The sequence below is a fragment of the Dipodomys merriami genome, unplaced genomic scaffold (assembly GCF_024711535.1).
Source record: "Dipodomys merriami isolate MVZ:Mamm:240054 unplaced genomic scaffold, mDipMer1.0.p SCAF_5, whole genome shotgun sequence".
Lineage (NCBI taxonomy): Eukaryota > Metazoa > Chordata > Mammalia > Rodentia > Heteromyidae > Dipodomys > Dipodomys merriami.
Window position 1 is genome coordinate 20074114 of NW_027206068.1, and position 19154 is coordinate 20093267.

Sequence of the window (19154 nt, forward strand, 5' to 3'; positions counted from 1 at the left end):
TGTTAAAAACTATAATGAAATTCTCTTCAACCTTAGTAACAGTGACTAAATTTGGTGCAAGAAAGTATTATAAGGATTGTTTTATATTTATTTAAAGAATTGACTTATAAACATGTATATACTTTTGAATTATGAAACTAAATTTATATATAAAATTTATTCATGATAAAATACTATAATGGGAATAGAAAAAAAACTTGGTGGCTCGTGCCTAAAATCCTAACTAATCAAGAAGCTATGAAATCTAAGGATCAGGGTTTGAAATTCTATGTACACTTGTATGCAGCAATATACTGGAATTCTCTCTAGGCTAAACAGAAAAAAATGTGATTATATAATTTTAGAGATTCCTAATACCATTTCTTATTAGCATAAACTATAACTGCACATATGAAATGAAGCAATCCTTTAGACAACATATAGGCAATAGACTGTTCATAGAATCAAAATACAATAGCCAACACTAGCAACAAAATTTTATTTTAATATTCATAGACATAATTTTAAATAATCATGCCTACAAAAGTGCAAAATAATACACAACAAATCATATACCATATTTATAAACAGAAATTTAGAAACTATTGAAGAAAGCTAAAAGAGTAATTATTTGTGGATAAGGAAACTTGATGTATAGATGTTATTTGTCTCAAAATCAATGCTTAACCCAATGACAGTTCAATTATCATTATTTGATCTTATTTTTATTTTTTGTGTATTATCATATGTTGGCTTTAAAATATACATAAAAGACCATGGAAGCATAATGCCTAAGAGTCCTTATGCCTAATGAAACACAGACTTGCAGGAACAATGTACTAATTCTGAGTTAGGTCTTTTTATATAGACTAACATTATCTATTAATAAAACAGAGTAGCAGATTTTTAAAATTCTATTTTTATAAAATAAATTTAGAATTAACTTTGCTACAACAAATAATTCAATATAAGAAAAGAGATATCACAATTATTAGGAAGAAAACTGTTTGGTACAGTACTACAAAGGTAAAAGAGAGGGCAGAATATATAGAATAAGAAAAAGGAAGGAGAGAAGGAAGAAAGGAAGAGATGAAGGAAGAAAAGAAAATAGGAAGGAAGGAATGAAGGAGGAAGGAAGGGAAGGAAGGAAGAAGGGAGGAAGTCAGGCAGGCAGGCAAAGAGATGTCTATGTTATCACCAAAATATATGTTAAAAAAATTGAAACATTACAAGAGTGTAGATATTATTTCTGACCTCCAAGTAAGAAACTTTTTTTTTTGGCATGAGACTGGTAAAAAGTATTAATCATTCATCAAAAGTTTAAATTATTTAAACACAATGAAACCAAAATCTTTTATATTCAAAAGAATGAGAGAAAAATTTAAATTCTAAAAGATATTTGAAAAATTATAAATAAAAAATGTTCTGGGGCTGAGAAGTTGGCTCAGTGGTAGAGTGCTTGCCTTGCATGCATGAGGCCCTGGGTTCGATTCCTCAGCACCACATAAGCAGAAAAAGCTGCAAGTGGCGCTGTGGCTCAAGTGGTAGAGCGCTAACCTTGAGCTGTAGAGCTGAGGGACACTGCCCAGGCCCGGAACTTAGGCCCCATGACTGGCAAAAAAAAAAAAAAAAAAAAAAAAAAAAATGTTCTGAATCAGAATGAATATTTTTTTAAACAAGAATAGTACATAGAAAAGAGAAGGAATTGATACTGAGCAATAAATAGCAAAGTCAAGGGGAAAAATATTCATGAAAAAATGTAAAGATGATTTACAACACAAGTGTTAGGGAGATTGGATTCTATGGAATAAGTCTACTGTATATGGGTACATCTACTTTGAGAAATACATTGGTATTGTAATATTGGTGGCATCGTTATAATTATAGTGGTATTATTGTATATGTTACTGCATTTTACTCTGCTAGTAATCACTGCTCATTAGCACTTGAAAGCATGAATATATGTTTACAAGAATGTTGAACTAACCAGTGCAAATACCCATTGCTATAGATTTAAGAAAGCTTCACATAAATAGTATTTCATAGAAGGGTAGAAGTAAATAAAAACACATGTGAAAAGAATTTTGGATACAAAACTGATGGTTCTTAGTATCAATGCTGTGTGGGAAAAACAAACAGCAGTATCTTGATTATAGCTACATATCAACACAATATTTCCAATAGTGCTTAACTTGCACTGCATTATAGGACAAGGTTCAGAGGTAGATGTCAGTGTCTGGAAGCATTCTCCTTCCCAGAGAAGGTAATATATGTAGGCACTTATTATAGTATGTATGACATAAGCAAACAAAGTATTAAGAGATCTGAAGAAAATATTTGAAAGTTACCTATGCCAGGGTAAATATTCACAACAAATACATAAGAAAATACATGGAGGTTTCATCTTCTAAATATCTATAGATATTATCGGAGATGGTGGGTTTAATTTAACTTCATATAGTTTGCATTTTAAAATAACATTAAAAGTCAAATCGATTGAAAAGAGGGCTCAACCTTCAAGAAGTCCAGGAAATCTATCAGCATGCACAATCCAGTACTAAATAATAGAAAAGTGAGATATGAGATAAAATAGCAAGATTATGTTTTCACTCATCATCTAAGAAATGCCATACTTATATTCAAATATACTCTTTGGGGGTTGCCAGGATTTGGAAATATATTCCACAGTGGGTGGCACTCAGGAAGATATAGTGATATAGCAGAACATTTTCTTCTAGAGTAGCCTTCAAACACATATCCCACATCTGTGCTTCAAATATTAACTGTGGTGTTTTTATTTTTTGTAATAGTAACACTCCAGAAGTAGGTTAAAAGTCTATGAAAGAAAATGATTTATTCATGTTGGAATACATGTACTCATTATAAATCATCATGTGACATTTAACAATCCTGACGCAGCATGGTTTGACTTATACCATATGCACATGCTATGTGACAGTATATAATCTTCGAAACATTTCAAGCAAGAATAAGATCACATGAGTATAGCAGATTCATGTAAAAATATGTGTGCAGTAATAACGTTTTACAAATGTCAGTTCACTTAGTTGGTTACATATTGTATTATTACTTGTGGTTATTTCTGGAGCAAAGAAGGAATGGGGCAACAGTTTCCATTCTGTTCCAATTCTTTTCCTGCAATAAAATCGGCATGAGTGAGGGCATAACTGGCAGTATCACCTGCCTTTGTGATTTTTCCCGGGGTGGGTTGCCTTAATTGGTGCTCTGCATGTGGTATCAGCAGGAGTGGTGAGTATTTAATACAGCTGACCCAACAATTAAGCTTGAGTGTTCCTGGGTGGTAAATACTGTTGACCAGGTCAAAGGATAAGATGAAGTCTGCCTCTTCTGTGCAGAATGGAAATCTGAAGGAAATGTTGAAATGATTAGATAAAGCCTCAATTGCAGCTTGATCAATTTCTCCAGTACTGGTGAAACAGAAAAAGAATATGTCTTTTTGCATTATGTGAGTCTAAATCATATCTGGGAGAATTGCTTAATGAAAATCATTATTATTTATGATCTTTTAAAAATCTGTGCATTTATAAAAGGAAAAATATTCATCATAGAAGCTTGAATTTATATTAATGTAATATTGTAAAGAATACCATCAGGAATATATACGTAAAATACATTTGAATGTCAACAAATCTACATTTTCTTAAAATATTTCACTAGACAAGTCTAAGAAGAAAAAATTGAACGAGTCTTAATTTTTAAATATCAATCATGTGCCACAACATACTTATTTTTTCAGGTTAAACTTTTTCCGAGATGTTCCTGACTTCAGAGTGCTAGCATGTGGTGGCGATGGAACTGTGGGCTGGATTTTGGATTGCATAGGTAATGAAGACATACACTTAATATGGCTTACTGAAGACTGTCACACTGAATTCTACCATATTACCTGCCTGTCTGTGTTTCTTTTTATTTATTATCTATCTATCTATCTATATCTATCTATCTATCTATCTATCTATCTATCTATCTATCTATCTATCTATCTATCTATCTATCTATCCATCTATCTATCTATCCTATCGATCTATGATCTATCTATCTATATTTAGCAGCATCAACATCTTCAATTGCAATGATATAATTAGCCATCTGGAAGGTTGCACAATTTATTCTTCTTTAAGTCAGAATTTTATCTGACATAATAATTTAGAAATTTCACTAAATTAATACTTCTTTTCCAGTCCATTTCTCTATTAGAATTTTACTGTTGGAATTTTGCTTCTTCCATTAGCATTTACTAACTCTTTAGAGTTATCTTTACATTAGGAATAGAATAGGTCTAATTGTGTCTTCACCCTGGACAGAGAAGAAAAGGGACGTTAGCCCTTTTAATAAAGTCTGTGACAAATAGATACATTAAATTATTTGAGGGCTGGGCACCGGTGGCTCATGCCTGTAATTCTAGCTACTCAGGAGGCTGAGATCTGAGGATCATAGTTCAAAGGCAGCCCAGGCAGAAAAGTCCCAGATAACCACCAGAAAACCGGAAGTGGCACTGTGGCTCAAGTGATAGAGCCTAGCCTTGAGCTGAAGAGCTCAGGGACAGCTTCCAGGCCCAGAGTTCAAGCCCCACCACTGACAAAAATTTAAATTAAAAAAATATGAGTATGAAGCATCATTATCCATCATTGTTATCATCATCATCATCATCATCATCATAGCTAAGTTACTTGTATATTATCAGATAATTATAAATCACCTTGTGTATTCTTTACCATTATATTACATAGGCTGTACTAAACCTGTTACAGTAAAACTATTCCCATTATCTTGAAGAAAGTAAGTAATTGAAGCAAAGTCTTGTAGTTGCAAACAGACAGGGTTAAAATACAGACTTTATCTTTATTCTATGTTGTCCTTCTAGTTAAAACAGTTTGAGATGATCAGCATAATAATTTAAAGCTAAGCATGTCACACAAGAAGAACTTGTTAATTCTGAAAACTTACTTGTGTGTTCAGAACTGATCACTAGACAAAAAAACAGATCATGAATTACCATTTATGAGAATACAAATCCAAGCCAAATATTTGCTGAATTGTTAAGTCTTTAGAAATAGACACTGTCACAATAAGGACTGATTCAAAAGAAGGGTTGTGCTCTCTACACAATATTAAACACATTTCTCTTTATTTTATGCATCAAAATAAATGTAGATCAAAATTTGTATATCGTGAAAAATGTTCATACTAAAAATATCTGGCCTTTGTGTGTCCCAGCCTAGAGTCCCTATCTACTTTCAAAACAAGACCATTTAAAACTGAATACAGGTTATCAGCAAACTTTCACTAAGCATCTATTTTAATCTACTAATGGAAGATTAAAATAAAATAATCAGTGAGATTCTGATTTTGGCATTTCAAGAAGAGACATAAACAGTATTTATTCATCCTAGCTATTAAAAAAACACTACAACTTGATAATTAGACAAGTTACCAAGTTAATGAAATTGTCCCCTGATTTGTGAATATATTATAATGACAATAGTGAGAGTTTCTCCTTCATTTGTCCCTCAGAAGTCTATTGTGATGTAATATGCCAAACTTACAGTCCCTCTTATACGCATCCACGCAGTGAATGACAAGTTGGAGAGTTACAAAAACAAAAAGAGAAAGAGAGAGAAAGAGAGATAGGTAGAGAGAGATACAGGTATAGATACAGTGATGTTCATCTCTAAGCATTTTTTTCCCAAAATTTCATATGTTTTTATTTTTTTATTATTTTTTATTGTAATGGTATATATGGAAGGGCTACAGTTACATAAGTAAGGAAATGAGTACAATTCTTATGGATCATTTTTACCCTCTCGCTTGTTTTCTCCCACGATTCCTTCCCCAGATTCTCTCCCTCCCCTCAAGTTGTAAAGATCATTTCCAACATAGTGTCTTGGGAGCATCATTGTTGCATCCTTTGTCCTTTGTCTCACAATTGCTGTGATTCCCCTTCCCATTCACATATCAGATAAACTTATATATGATACAAAGGGTACCTAAGTAAAAAACAGGGACAACAGAGGATAAACCAAAGGAAAAATGAAAGAAAGAAAAAGGAAATAACTGAATACAGTACACTAAGGGGGAAAAAACCCCTCTTGTTTCATTTTGATTAGTATCTATTTTATAAGGTCATATGACATGTATATATACATATATGTTAATATATGTATATATTCACATATATACATAGCTATAGAGCTATTATGATTCTCTGCTAGGACTATCCTAGACATATACTAATTATTAAAACGAGGAAAAACATGGAGCCTATGTTTCTTTGGGTCTTAAGATTTTTTTCCCAAGTCTTTCCATTTCCTTATGAATGAGGTAGTGTCATTCTTTCTGATAGAAGTGTACAACTCCACTGTGTATATATAAAAACTTTCTCAATACAGACCCAGAGCACAACAAATCAAAGAAAAGTTGGATAAATGGGACTGCATTAAACTGCAGAGCTTCTGCATGCATGGCAAAGTATATAGCTAGCAAGATAAACAGATTGGAAGCAGATCTTCACTACCCATACAATGAACAAGAACCTCATATCTAAAATATAGTTAGAGCTCAAACAAATAAATCCCCCAAAACAAATCCTCAAAGAAATAACCACCTCATTAATAAGTGGGCTAAAGACTTAAAGAGATATTTCTTCGAAGAGGAAATAAGAATGGCCAATAGACACATGAAGTCTTTTATGACACATGGTCATAAAAGAAAAATAAAAACAACATTGAGATTCTACCTCACCCCAGTCAGAATGGAAAGAAGAAGCATAGAAATAGTGGAACAAAAGGGATTTAATTCTGCAGTGATACTCCCTAGACACTATATTGGAAATGAAGTATATAACTTTATGGGAAGGGAAGTTGAGAGAAAAAAAACTGGGAGAAAATGAAGGAGAGGGTGCCTATTCAAAAAGAAATGCACTCAATACCCGTGTTATGTAACTGTAACCCCTCTGTACATCATCTTTACAATAAACATTAAATAAAGAAGGTTCAGTCAAACATAAAATAGCTCAGTAATATCATTTGAAGTTTCAGTGGCACAGATTTACACCAGTTTCAGCTCAAAGTACTTATGTGATGTAACAGCTAATCTCATAGAAACTAAATTGTCTGATCTCAGTATATCTAACATTAGTAGGGTATTCCTCTGCCCTGACATAAAATGACACTGTGGTTATGAGCCATTCAAAGATGCTATTATATAGCTATAGTTGGTACTGCAAAAGGACTTATACTCTGATCACAACCTTATTTCTGGGGTATGTGGACTTGCCTACCTGAGGATTTTAATGGAGCTGCACATAGATACACACACACACACACACACACACACACACACACACACACACACAGTACAATTTTAGCTATGTTAAAATATTTAAACATTTTCCTCATGCATGAGCTTTGAAAACTCTTATTTTGTGAATAGTACTGTTTATTTGTATTTTATTGATTATCATGATATATAAAAAGATGATCATTTGTAACTATATGTTTGAAAATCAAATCTTACCTCTTGTGTAAGTGCCTAGTGGGATTGTTTCATTTAATATTAGGTTATGGGGTTTTATTGTTGTTTTCTTTCTGGGCTCAAACTATATTTAATTATAATTCTTTCATTTCCACAGAAAAGGCCAATGTAGTCAAGCATCCTCCAGTTGCTATTCTGCCTCTGGGGACAGGCAATGACCTAGCAAGATGCCTGCGATGGGGAGGAGGTAAAACAACTCACAAAACAGAGATACAGTAGACAACAGCTTGACAATTGCTCTCTGATATTGAAAAACATGATACATATTGTATACATATAGTGTACACATTTGAATATGAGTAATACTTTGAGAAGAACAAATTCTGTTCAAGGTGTCAGATTGGTGGTTAGATTTTAATCCTACACTAATTATAGCCTTAACTTTGGGAGGATACGTTTTTGAATATTTTATTTTTGCTTTCTTGCCTAGAAGATGAGATAAACAGGGATGAACTCAGAGGTAATGTTCAGATTTTTAATTTATGAGATCTGCAATAAAATCACAAAAAGTGGGAAAATTAAAAGTCTAACAAATGCCTTGCTAAGAATGGTGATACAGCATTGGATAATAAGTAACATTGCAGGGCAACCTATTTGACCAGTGTGTTCTGAATTTCACATACAGAGAAAAGAGGAGGAAAATAAGAGGACATTAAAATCTAGTGCATATGGAATACATGTGAATGTAAGATTTTCTATTAAGAAGTAAAACAAAGCCTATATTGATAGAAGAAAAGGCCTTATACAAAGTTAAGCCTAATGGAGAAATGACATATCAAACTGGGTATAGATTTCATAAACCAAGGAAACATAAAGTTCAAAGACTGAGAAAGAGTGAGAGTTTTGACATAAAGTTAGGGAACTATAGCTGAAATAGTGTAGCTAGAGCAGCATATGCAAAGAGAAAATTTCAAAATGATGTCTTGAAATATTTCAAGGAGCCAATATTTGTACATACTGAAGATGAGTTAACACTACCAGAGACTACAAAAGAAGCCGGAGCTGAATGTTAAATATTTTTAGCATCCAAATTCACTGAGAGAACATTGAAAGAGTCTATTACGTGTGAATCAGAATCCTTGGGGAGCTTATTAAACACAGACTGGTCTGACCCTACCCTAAATATGCTGAATGGAAATCCCCAAAGTTGGGACCCGAGCAGGGAGTAGGAATGGAGCAGAGAATCATTTGAAATGAACTCTCAAATAACTGGTTTACAATAAAATCTGAGAACTATTCTTCCAGGAATAGCTGGTAAATTGCTGTTTATGGGTTTACAATGGTGTATATGGGTTTACATGTGTCTATGGGTTTACTGTATATGTGTTTACAGAGTGTATAAGTATTCAATAGAAATTCCTATTAAGCAAATAATTATACTGTAAATTTATACCTCAAAAGAGAAATATGTCTTAACCTAGAAAAGCTAAGAATAAAATCTTGGTATGAAGTTATTAAGATTATAGTGAATTCTCTATTTGTCAGAGTTATCTTTAAATGCATTATTTAGGTTTACAGTCCTATATACAAATAAACACACTTAAATGTATACAAATACATTTGTTTCCTAGTTAGCTTTTGTTTCAAGATGATTTGTTTTTTTCATAAGGTTATGAAGGAGAGAATCTCATGAAGATCCTGAGAGACATTGAAATTAGCACAGAAATTATGCTGGACAGGTGGAAGTTTGAAGTAATTCCTAATGACAAAGATGAGAAGGGAGACCCAGTGCCTTACAGTATCATCAACAATTACTTTTCCATTGGAGTGGTAAGATTTTCCACCAAATCTTATTTTGTTAACTTGTCCTAGATAATCACTCTATGAAAACTCTTTCACTATGAACATTTATAAATTAAAGTTATTTAATTTATGCAAGTGTCCACAAAACACCTCTTCTAATGAGCAAAAATAAAGCTGTAGAATGTATTTCAGTTCAAGTATGAACAATGGATAAATTTTTCATAGGTTAAAGGAAAGATAGTATTCTCTTTGCTGATGACTTTTGCCATTTATGTTACTAAAATGCATCGTAGAGTGGTTATCAAGACACATGTAAGTTTTAAAGTGTAAGCTATTCCACTTTATTAATGAAACTGTGAATGCACTGTATCACATTTATCTTATGGTGAGGCTATGTTACGAAAGTCATTTTAACCTGTTAGAAATCTATGAAAATTCTCCTGATCTTCTTAAGCAGATAGCAAATGATGGAGATCATTTGTTTAGAATTTAATACTGAAAATAAATATATTATTTGACTGTTTACAAATATTCCAAATTTAATTCTTAATAATAATTATTTATGTTTGCTTCATTTGTTTACATACTTAGCTGATTGTTATGAAGGTGAACTCTATTAGCTATAGCATTACACCCCATTTAATCTATGTTGCTTATACCCACATATACACAAATATACCCATACGTACATGTATATAAAACAAACATAACTACAAGCACATACAACTAGACTGTAAACACATTGGTTGAGTTTATGAATTTAGTAGTCAGGCTATTTCAATGTCTGTCCTTGGACAAATTATTTAATCTGAGTGTCTATAGATTTACTTGTACCATGTTGTTTCTTATTTTCTGACTCACAAAGTGACCAATTATATGGATGTACATTTAGGGTTGAGTAGAATGCAAGAATTCTAAATATAAAACAATATTAATCTATGGTGGGTATTATGATTACTTGCAAAAATGTAAAACACCTTTATCATGAGAAAGCCACCTCTTCATATTTGTATGAAATACTAAAATTTCAGCTATTTCATTAATGTGCAACTTACGCTAACTCACAAGCTTACAAATGAACTCATTCATTTTAAATACTCTTCTTAATGATTTATTTAAAAATTTCAAATTTGGAATTTTTATCATCTAAACAAGTACCCCAGTGTCCATTTTTAGTTCGTTCTGGTTTATTTTCCAGCTAGAGGAAATAACTATTTTTTCTGCCCCTAATATTTTTCTGTTGGACATTTCATAGAAATCATAAACTTTTCATTTGGGATCTCACCATAATATTTTGGAAACCTACTCATATTAACTGTATGACTATTATTTTTCTTTTTGTTGTTCAGTAGTATTCTATAGTATGCTTTGTCCATTCAAAAATTTAGGAGCCTTTATATTCTTTTGTGATTTTTGTTTATTATCTGGGATTATTCTTACATTCATTATTATTATGTATTTTAACTCCACAATTTAAATTTAGTTCTTTTACATGACATCTAAATATTCAGTTGATATTTTTGTACAAGAATTCCTTGCTGCTATCTTTACTTCTATTTTTAAACATGTATTCATTCTTTCAGTTTTCAAACATGATTACATTGGCTGTTTTCAAGTGTTTGTTAAGTCCAATATTTGAGGCCTGTCCTAGACTTTAATTGCATTTTATTAATTGTACAACCCCTATTCTATTCTTTTGGTTATTATTTTTAATTGAACATGATATAGCTTAGCAACTGTGGATTAGCATTCTGCACAATGTTATTTCTGATGCTGTGATTATGCAATTGGTGATTTCTTTGGGGGATTTCCTCATTGTGGTGTGAGTAGGCCAGTGCTTTAGCTGCTTTTTAGTCTTCCTAAATCTTATTTTATGTTGATACTTATTTCTTAGATTTCCTATGTCAAGGTGATAGACCATATGCTGAGTCCGTCTCTCCTTTGTTTTGAAGGATCAGCAATGAGCATGACAGTAGTCTGTGTATGCAGTAAGCTTACATGATAATGCGTTGAGAAGATTTGCCAGGAGAAAGTTAATTAATTAATTAATTCCCAATTAATTAATTAATTAATTAATTAATTAATTAATTCCCACAACTGCTGTCCAGCACCTTTTATTCAAATTTTGTACTTGGTCAACAACTATGGACTATGTCAGACTCCTCAAGAAGAAATTTTTCTATCTGCTGCATCACCAACAAGTTCATACATGACATTACGTTTATCTTCATAATTGATTATTCTTTCTGAAACAAATAGTGATCCATTTATCAATATCCTACAGTTATAGGAATAAAGTACAGAAGCAGGTTACATCATTAACAAAACTCAAATTTAGAGCCAGGTGCCAGTGGCTTATAACCCTAACTATTCAGGAAGCTGAGATCTGAACATCACAGTTCAAAGGCAGTCTTGGCAGCAAAGTTCATGAGACTTTATATCCAAATAACCATCAATAAAAGAGAAAAGCCTGGAGTAGAGCTGTGGCTCGTTGTAGAGTGTTAGCTTTGAGCAAGAAACCTTTGTATGTATACATGTATACATATTGATACATAAATAATTTATATACATATATTCCATATATATATGTCTGTTTCAACCAATTGTGCATGAATATATTGGGGAATCTGGAATATACAGATAAATTGTTAGATATATCGATCTACCAGGGCTAGATCATGGACAGAGTGAACCAATTTATGTATATATAATTAATATGGAGATTGGATTAATACAGATAACTATGTAACAAAGAACAAAACAAAAAACAAACCACAACACACACACACACACACACACACACACACACACACACACACACACTCATAGGAATGCTAGATTCATTAGTGAACTCTGGCAAACATTTAAAGAATACCAATCCTCAAAGTCTTTTACAAATTGGAAGAGGACAGGGACACACACAAAATGGCAGCCAACCAAAGACAACACTACAAAAGAAAACTATTAGCCAATATTCCTAATAAACCTGAATGTAAAAGGAATTGAATAAATTGTTAGCATTTCAAATGCATCAGCACATAGAAGGATTATATACTGTAACCAATTGTGAATTATCCATGTAACTCAAGGATTGCTCTACATATGACAATTCATTAATGTGGCATTTACAATTACAGAATAAAGGGTACAAAATTATATAATCTCCTCATGTGTAGACACAGTGGTCTCAATAATTTGGGAATATAAAGGAATGACCTCAACATAGTCAAAGACATCCATGAGCAGTCTACAATTTGTATCATACTTAATGTGGAGAACTGAAAGCTTTTCTTCTCAGATCAGAAATAAGGAAAAGCTATTTCTCACTTCTACCATTCAACATAGTAGAAGATGGTCTAATCAAAACAACTAAGCCAAAGAAACAAACTCACCAGTACACTGGAAGTGGTGTTAGCTAAAGTGCCAGGAAACATACACCAATTCACTTTTCCACAAATACCTTTGGGCTTTCTGAAGTGAATTTTTAGAGGCCATTGAGATGAGAAGAAATTAGCATAAACTTTATTCAGTCATCCTGATTCGATTCCTGAGTCAAATGACAATGCAGACCAGAGAAGCTGGCAGCTAGTAGGCTCTTGGAGCCCTGAGCCTAATAGCTGAGAACATTAGAACAATGACTTCTCTTTATTGACTAAATGAAGCCTGGGAGCCTAGGATGAAAAGACTTGTACTGAGTAACTAAGAGATGAGGTGGCTGAAGAGTCCTAGGTGGTAAAAACACAGTACACTTCCACTGGCATCTTGGACTCTGGTCTCTTTGCCCTTCAGCAAGGAGTTCACCAAGTAAATAAAGCCTCTTGTGTGGAAGTTTTGAAGCGATTAACATTTAAAGATTAAATTAGTTAGGAACCATTTATGTTTTCTGGAAAGATTAGATTTGTTAGGAAATGTTTATATTTTCTGGAATATTCATAAAATGTTTATTGAGAAATCACACAGGTGGCCATAAGATGACAGTTTCTAAAGTAGTAATCATAAAGGTAAAATTATCACTATAATTTTATCAGGGGAAATACTTTTAAAGCTGATGTAAAAATTCTAACATTTGAAATTTTAGAACAGATTCCTGGATAATTCTTGGATGCAAGATGAAATTAAAAGGAAACTGGCAAACTACAGAGGAAAGCTACTCATGCTATTCTTAAATACTGTGAAACTTCAAGGGAAATTTTCTAACTTTTCATTTTGTAGAGAGAACATAAAAAAGAATCTTAATAGTTATTCTAAGAATCTAGACATAAGCTAAGAAAAAATTTTATTAAAATAAATGGTTATAATGATTGTGTAATGAAGATTAAATAACAATTATCTCCATATAGTAAAAATCATAATACTATTAATACAGAAAATCATATGTGCTCTAGAGGTTTTAATCTTAAGTATGTAAAAATAGTAAGTATACCTAACTACAGATATGTATAGAATGTGGTAGTTATATATATTTATATATTTATTTATATATATATAGAGAGAGAGAGAGACAGAGAGAAACAGTGAGAAAGATAATAGTTCTAATAATAAAAACATTTGGAAATTTTTGTAGGAATACCTATGAAAATAGTAACTTTAAATTTTGATTAGAGCAAATAAATAAAACAATAGATAATAAAACACTGAAAATGATAAAGGAAGTAAACTAAAAATATAAACCAATATTTCAGAAAATGTATTTTAAAACTTTTCATAATTAGAAGTGTGCAAACATTGCAAATAATTTATTTGACCACAATTTCTTGAATATAACAATAAAAACAAACACAAAGGAAAAGGAAAAAAATAACTTTTATTGATCAATAAAGGAATAATTTTATAAAAGTCCAAATGGATCTAAATGATCACAATTGCATTTATATAAATAAAAACAAGAGTTCTCAAGTTTTATAGTTAAAAGTTAATTGGAAGAAATGTGAAAGTTACTAGCTTTCTACAAAGCCATAGTTAGTATTTGATTAACTGAGGCATACTGGAAGAATCCCAAATAAGACCCTCAAACAAGGTAAAAAAAAAATTCTTATCATTATTCCAGTCAGCACTTTTAGAAAACTGAGCTAATGATGAAACATGTATCTGCTAAAAATCCTACTCATAATGCACTTTGAAGTGATGAATACTGGATGCATACATTTTTAAAAACTATAAATTTTCTCAATATTGCAATTTACTATGTTAATATGAGTAAAATTTAGTTAACAATATAAGCAAAACTATAAAATACCAAGTTTTACTATTTATAAAAATAACAGTTTATATAAGATAAACCAAACTATATACAGAGTATAAGTTAAAGCCTGGCTAATAAAAATGAATCTTGTATATTTGTTGGAAAAGATTTGATATTACTAAAAGAACAATGTTCCCCAAATTAATTTAATAGTTGGCTTATTGGTACTGCATATCCTAATAGGATTGATTTGTAGTTGTTCTGATAAATAGCAATTGGGTAAAAAATACCTTTATATATTTTTTTAAAGTTACTGATCCTTTAGCAGTGTCCATTTTTTACCATGTGCCAAATATACCAAATTGCATAAGCTAAAATGAGATGCTATGAAAAGAAATAGAACTGAATAAAGCTAAGCTCACCAAACTTCATACATTCAGAAGTAAACAATCTGCTAGATGCTGAATGCACAGAACATTGGTGAGAAAGGAGAGGATATGTTACAAGAAAGATCTGCATTTCACTTGAATGAAAATAAATATGCATTTCTATGTATTTCACACTCATGTAAAATACATAGTAAATAGGATAAAATACAAATGGAAACCATAAACAGAAAAATTTGGAAGAGTAAATTGCTGTCATCTTGCAAGAGAGGAAACTTGCCTGAGGAACACAGAAAAATCTTCAACTGATAAAGAAATTAGTTACAAAACTGAGAGAGAGCAAGGGAAGGATCTACATTGTTCAAAAAGAAATGTACTCTTTACCTGACTTATGGAACTGTAACCCCTTTGTACCTTTATAATAACAATATTTTTTTAAAAGAAATTAGTTAGCTGGGCACCAGTGGCTCATGCCTTTAATCCTAGCTTCGCAGGAGGCTAAGATCTGAGGATCACAGTTCAACGCCAGCCCGGGCAGGAAAGTCCATGAAACTCTTCTCTCCAATAAACAATCAGAAAATCAGACGTGGCACTGTGGCTCAAGTGGTACAGCACTAGCCTTGAGCTGAAGAGCTGAGGGACAGTGCCTAGTCCCAGAGTTCAAGCCCCACAACTGACAAAAAAAAAAAAAGTTGAAAACAGACTTTTCTATGATAATTGAATGTCATAGAAAGTATTTCCAGCACACAAAAATAAAAATAAACATGTTAAAAAACTAAACTATGGAATTCCTAATCAAAATATAAGCACATAATAGGAAAATAGAAGAAGACAAAGTAATTGTAATGAATAAAAATGAAAAGATTACTAACATTATTAGGTCCAGCATTGTGCCTCATGTAATTCCACCTATTCAAAAGGCAAAGATCTGGAAGACCATAGTTTAGGGCCACCTTAGCTAAAAGGTTGGGAGCTCCATTTTAAGCAATAAGTTGAATGTAGTGTGGCAGACCTAAGGAAACAGCTACTTGGAGTCCTGCATAGGAAGATACAGGTTTGAGCAATAAAAATAAAAAAAAAATAAGACTCTACTTGCAAAATAATCAAGGTAAAAAGCTATCTGGAAATGTGCCTTGTAACAAGAATTTGCGTAGCAAGCACTCACCATGAGTTTAAACCCCACTGCCATCAAATGACAACAACTAAAATGATAATAATAATAAAATAATAAAATAAAATAATAAAAAATAATGAGTAAAATATTCCTGATGTTTTTAATTAAGAGTGAAAAGTAAAATTATATGAGTTACTATATCTTGTCTTTTAGATTATTAAAAATTACAATGATTAACAATGTTAATGTCTATGTGTGTGCATGCGCGCACGTGTATGTATGGGCGTGCACACACCCATTTACATTGTGTGATAAGTCTCTAAATTTATAAAACTCCTTTGGAGAATAAGTTGACAATATCTTAAAGTTTAAAAATTAAATGCCTTATAGTGGCTCATGCCTGAAATCAAGAGGTGGAGATAGAGGATAGAGAATATAGTTGTTATTGAGACCAACAAACAAGAAAAAAATAATTAAGTACCTCGTGAGCTACTAATCCCATACATACAATTGTAAAGAATCTTATTTTTTTTAATTTCAAGGTGATATAAAACCAGAAAGGAACTATCAAAAGTTTAAAGTTAAATGACAATTTTCCATACTTAAACCTTGATTCTTTTAGTCTTCTTTTGTGAAAGGAGACAGTATAGAAACTAACTGGAAGGAGGTAGTTAAGATTCAATGAATAACAGATTTCCCCAAAGTTATTATACCACTGAACACCAATGAAGAACAAAGTACACACAAGTACAATGGTATTTAATACAAGTGTCCACTACAGCTCCATCTCTCAGGATAGATTCAAAAATGCTGAAGGTTATCTAGCAAGAAAGTCTTACGTTAGCAAAGTTTATGTTTTGCACAGAGAGTACTGGAAGAAATGGTTATTTAATCCTTTATTTATTTCTTTTCATGTAATTGAAAAAGAGTGGCACTATAGATAATTGTTAAAACTATACATGATCATTCAAATATATTTAAATTGTTCTAAATGCATATTCTGCTGCTCAGCAATATCCTTCAAATCGTTTTTTTTTTTCAATATAATCCTTACCCTTCCTCCTGTTCAATTGTTTCAATGGTTATTTGAAATTGGGAGGAGTTTTAGTCAACTACAGTTGTGACTACGATCTTTTTTTTTTTGCTTGTTTGTTTCATGTTTTCTTGTGTCTTTTCCTTTCGTTTACAACACTTTTACTTTATTTATTTATATAGGTAAATAGACACTGTGTGCTGGATACTCATTAAAGGTAAAAAGGGATTCATTTTGGAGACAACAGAAGGCAAAATTAGTTCTTACTTGTATGTTTCTATAGCAGTAAAACAATTCATTTCAATTAAGAGTTTTCAGTTTAATAATGCAAAGACCACTGTGTGCCACTAACTCATGAGTCTAATCCTAGCTACTCAGTAGGCTGAGATCTGAGAAGAGCTATTGGAAGGTGATCTATTTTTCTTTTCTCTTCTTTTCTTTTTTTTTTTTTAAACCAGTAGTAGAGATTGAACTCAGGGCCTTCTGATGATCTTGCTTAGCTTTTTCACTAACAGCTTATATTCTGCCACTTAAGCTCTGCCATCTAGCCCAACACTTTCCTGGTTAAGTAGAGATAAGAGTCTCAGATTTGTCTGTTCAGGCTGACAATGAATACAGATCCTCAAAACTCAGCCTACTGACCAGCTAGGATTATAAGTTTTAGCCACCAGTCTTCAGCCATATTAAGTCTCTTTAAATCCTATTTGGTCCTATCATGTGACATACTATTTACTCATGTGACATATATCACATTGCAATGGGAAGAATTGTGTGTCCGTATCAGGGAGGAAAAAGCTTAAGACAATGGTTATTCTGAATGAAGAATATATTTAACCAAATTAACAAAATATTCCCTGATGGTTCATTTATTGGCATTCATAAACCTTTGAGAATTATATATTCATATACATATACATATTTGAGTAATGAGGATTTAGTAATTTAGAGTTCATTTATTAGCATAGTTAGAAGGAATATATATATTCTTTTTGGTTGTTGTTGGTTGTGGGGCTTGAACTCTGGGCCTGGGCACTGTCCCTCAGCTCCTCAGTTCAAAGATAGTGCTCTATCACTTGAGCCACAGCGCCACTTCTGGTTTTCTGGTGGTTTATTGGACATAAGAGTCTCACGATTTTCCTTTACAGGCTGGCTTTGAACCGTGATCCTCAGAACTCAGCCTCCTGAGGAGCTAGGATTACAGGCGTAAAACACCAGCATCCAACACATTTATATTGAGTGTCTTCTCCATTTTTTTGAATAAACATTACATCAGAAGAACTTGATAAATTCTAGTATATTAGAAGGAAAATATCACATACATTTTCCCTGAATGTGGACAGTAAAGATATTATAAATAGGGGTTTATGGAGTAAATTTTTTTCACTTTAAATTGTTAGCCTGTTTATCAGTCTTCCAAATATAAATATAAATATATCATAGCATATGTGAATGACTGTTGTACTATTCTGAAATTAAAACTCTGTATTGAGGTATAAAAACAAATTCGCAAACACCTGTATTATCTCTTAATTTGATTTGTGGAGAATAAAGCACAAGATTTTTTTGACACACACTTCAGTAGAAGTAGTAACAGGGCTTAGTGTTTTGAGCATAGTTCAATTAAAACTAACTGAAGACTTAAGCAATCATGTTTCTTCTAAATGAATCATCTTTGCTGTTAAGATACAGATGATTTTGCAAAATTAAGACCTGTAAATTATCTCCCTCAACTCCTACATGCCTAAGACTGAGTTTGAGGAGTTATTGGATTACATCTCTGCAAGGGATTCCACTAAGATAAATTTTATTTGGCTTGCTTACACTAATAGATCTTCAGCCACAAAATAGTGCTCATGTGAGCCCAATTCTATTTTCCCTACATAGGGCATTGATTTAGCAGCAGTTGTTAATCATCTTAGTAAGTTCTTGTCTGGACACACTCTTCAACAAAGAAGTCAGCACTATGAGCAAAAGCAGGCTAAGGCATTATGAATTGTACAATCTTCTGGAAAAGTCCTACAATTTTTTTTGCAGAATTTATCAAGACACAAATTAGTATCATACACAAAAGTGAGACATTATGAATATGAAATGCTTCACCGTATAGGTCTTCTGAAATCAGAGTAAATCTATACTCATTGT

General features: G+C 32.1%; 1 protein-coding gene across 5 annotated transcripts in view; it reads left to right on the plus strand.

Annotated features, from left to right (window-relative positions):
* The window catches only part of Dgkb (diacylglycerol kinase beta), a 617161-nt gene that overhangs the window by 267925 nt on the left and 330082 nt on the right, over window positions 1-19154 (plus strand). For all 5 annotated transcript variants that reach the window (XM_069996159.1, XM_069996161.1, XM_069996163.1 and 2 more), the window contains 3 exons: window positions 3758-3843; window positions 7652-7741; window positions 9164-9324. In XM_069996159.1, the coding sequence (XP_069852260.1) occupies window positions 3758-3843; window positions 7652-7741; window positions 9164-9324 (337 nt within the window). The remainder of the gene's footprint in view (window positions 1-3757; window positions 3844-7651; window positions 7742-9163; window positions 9325-19154) is intronic.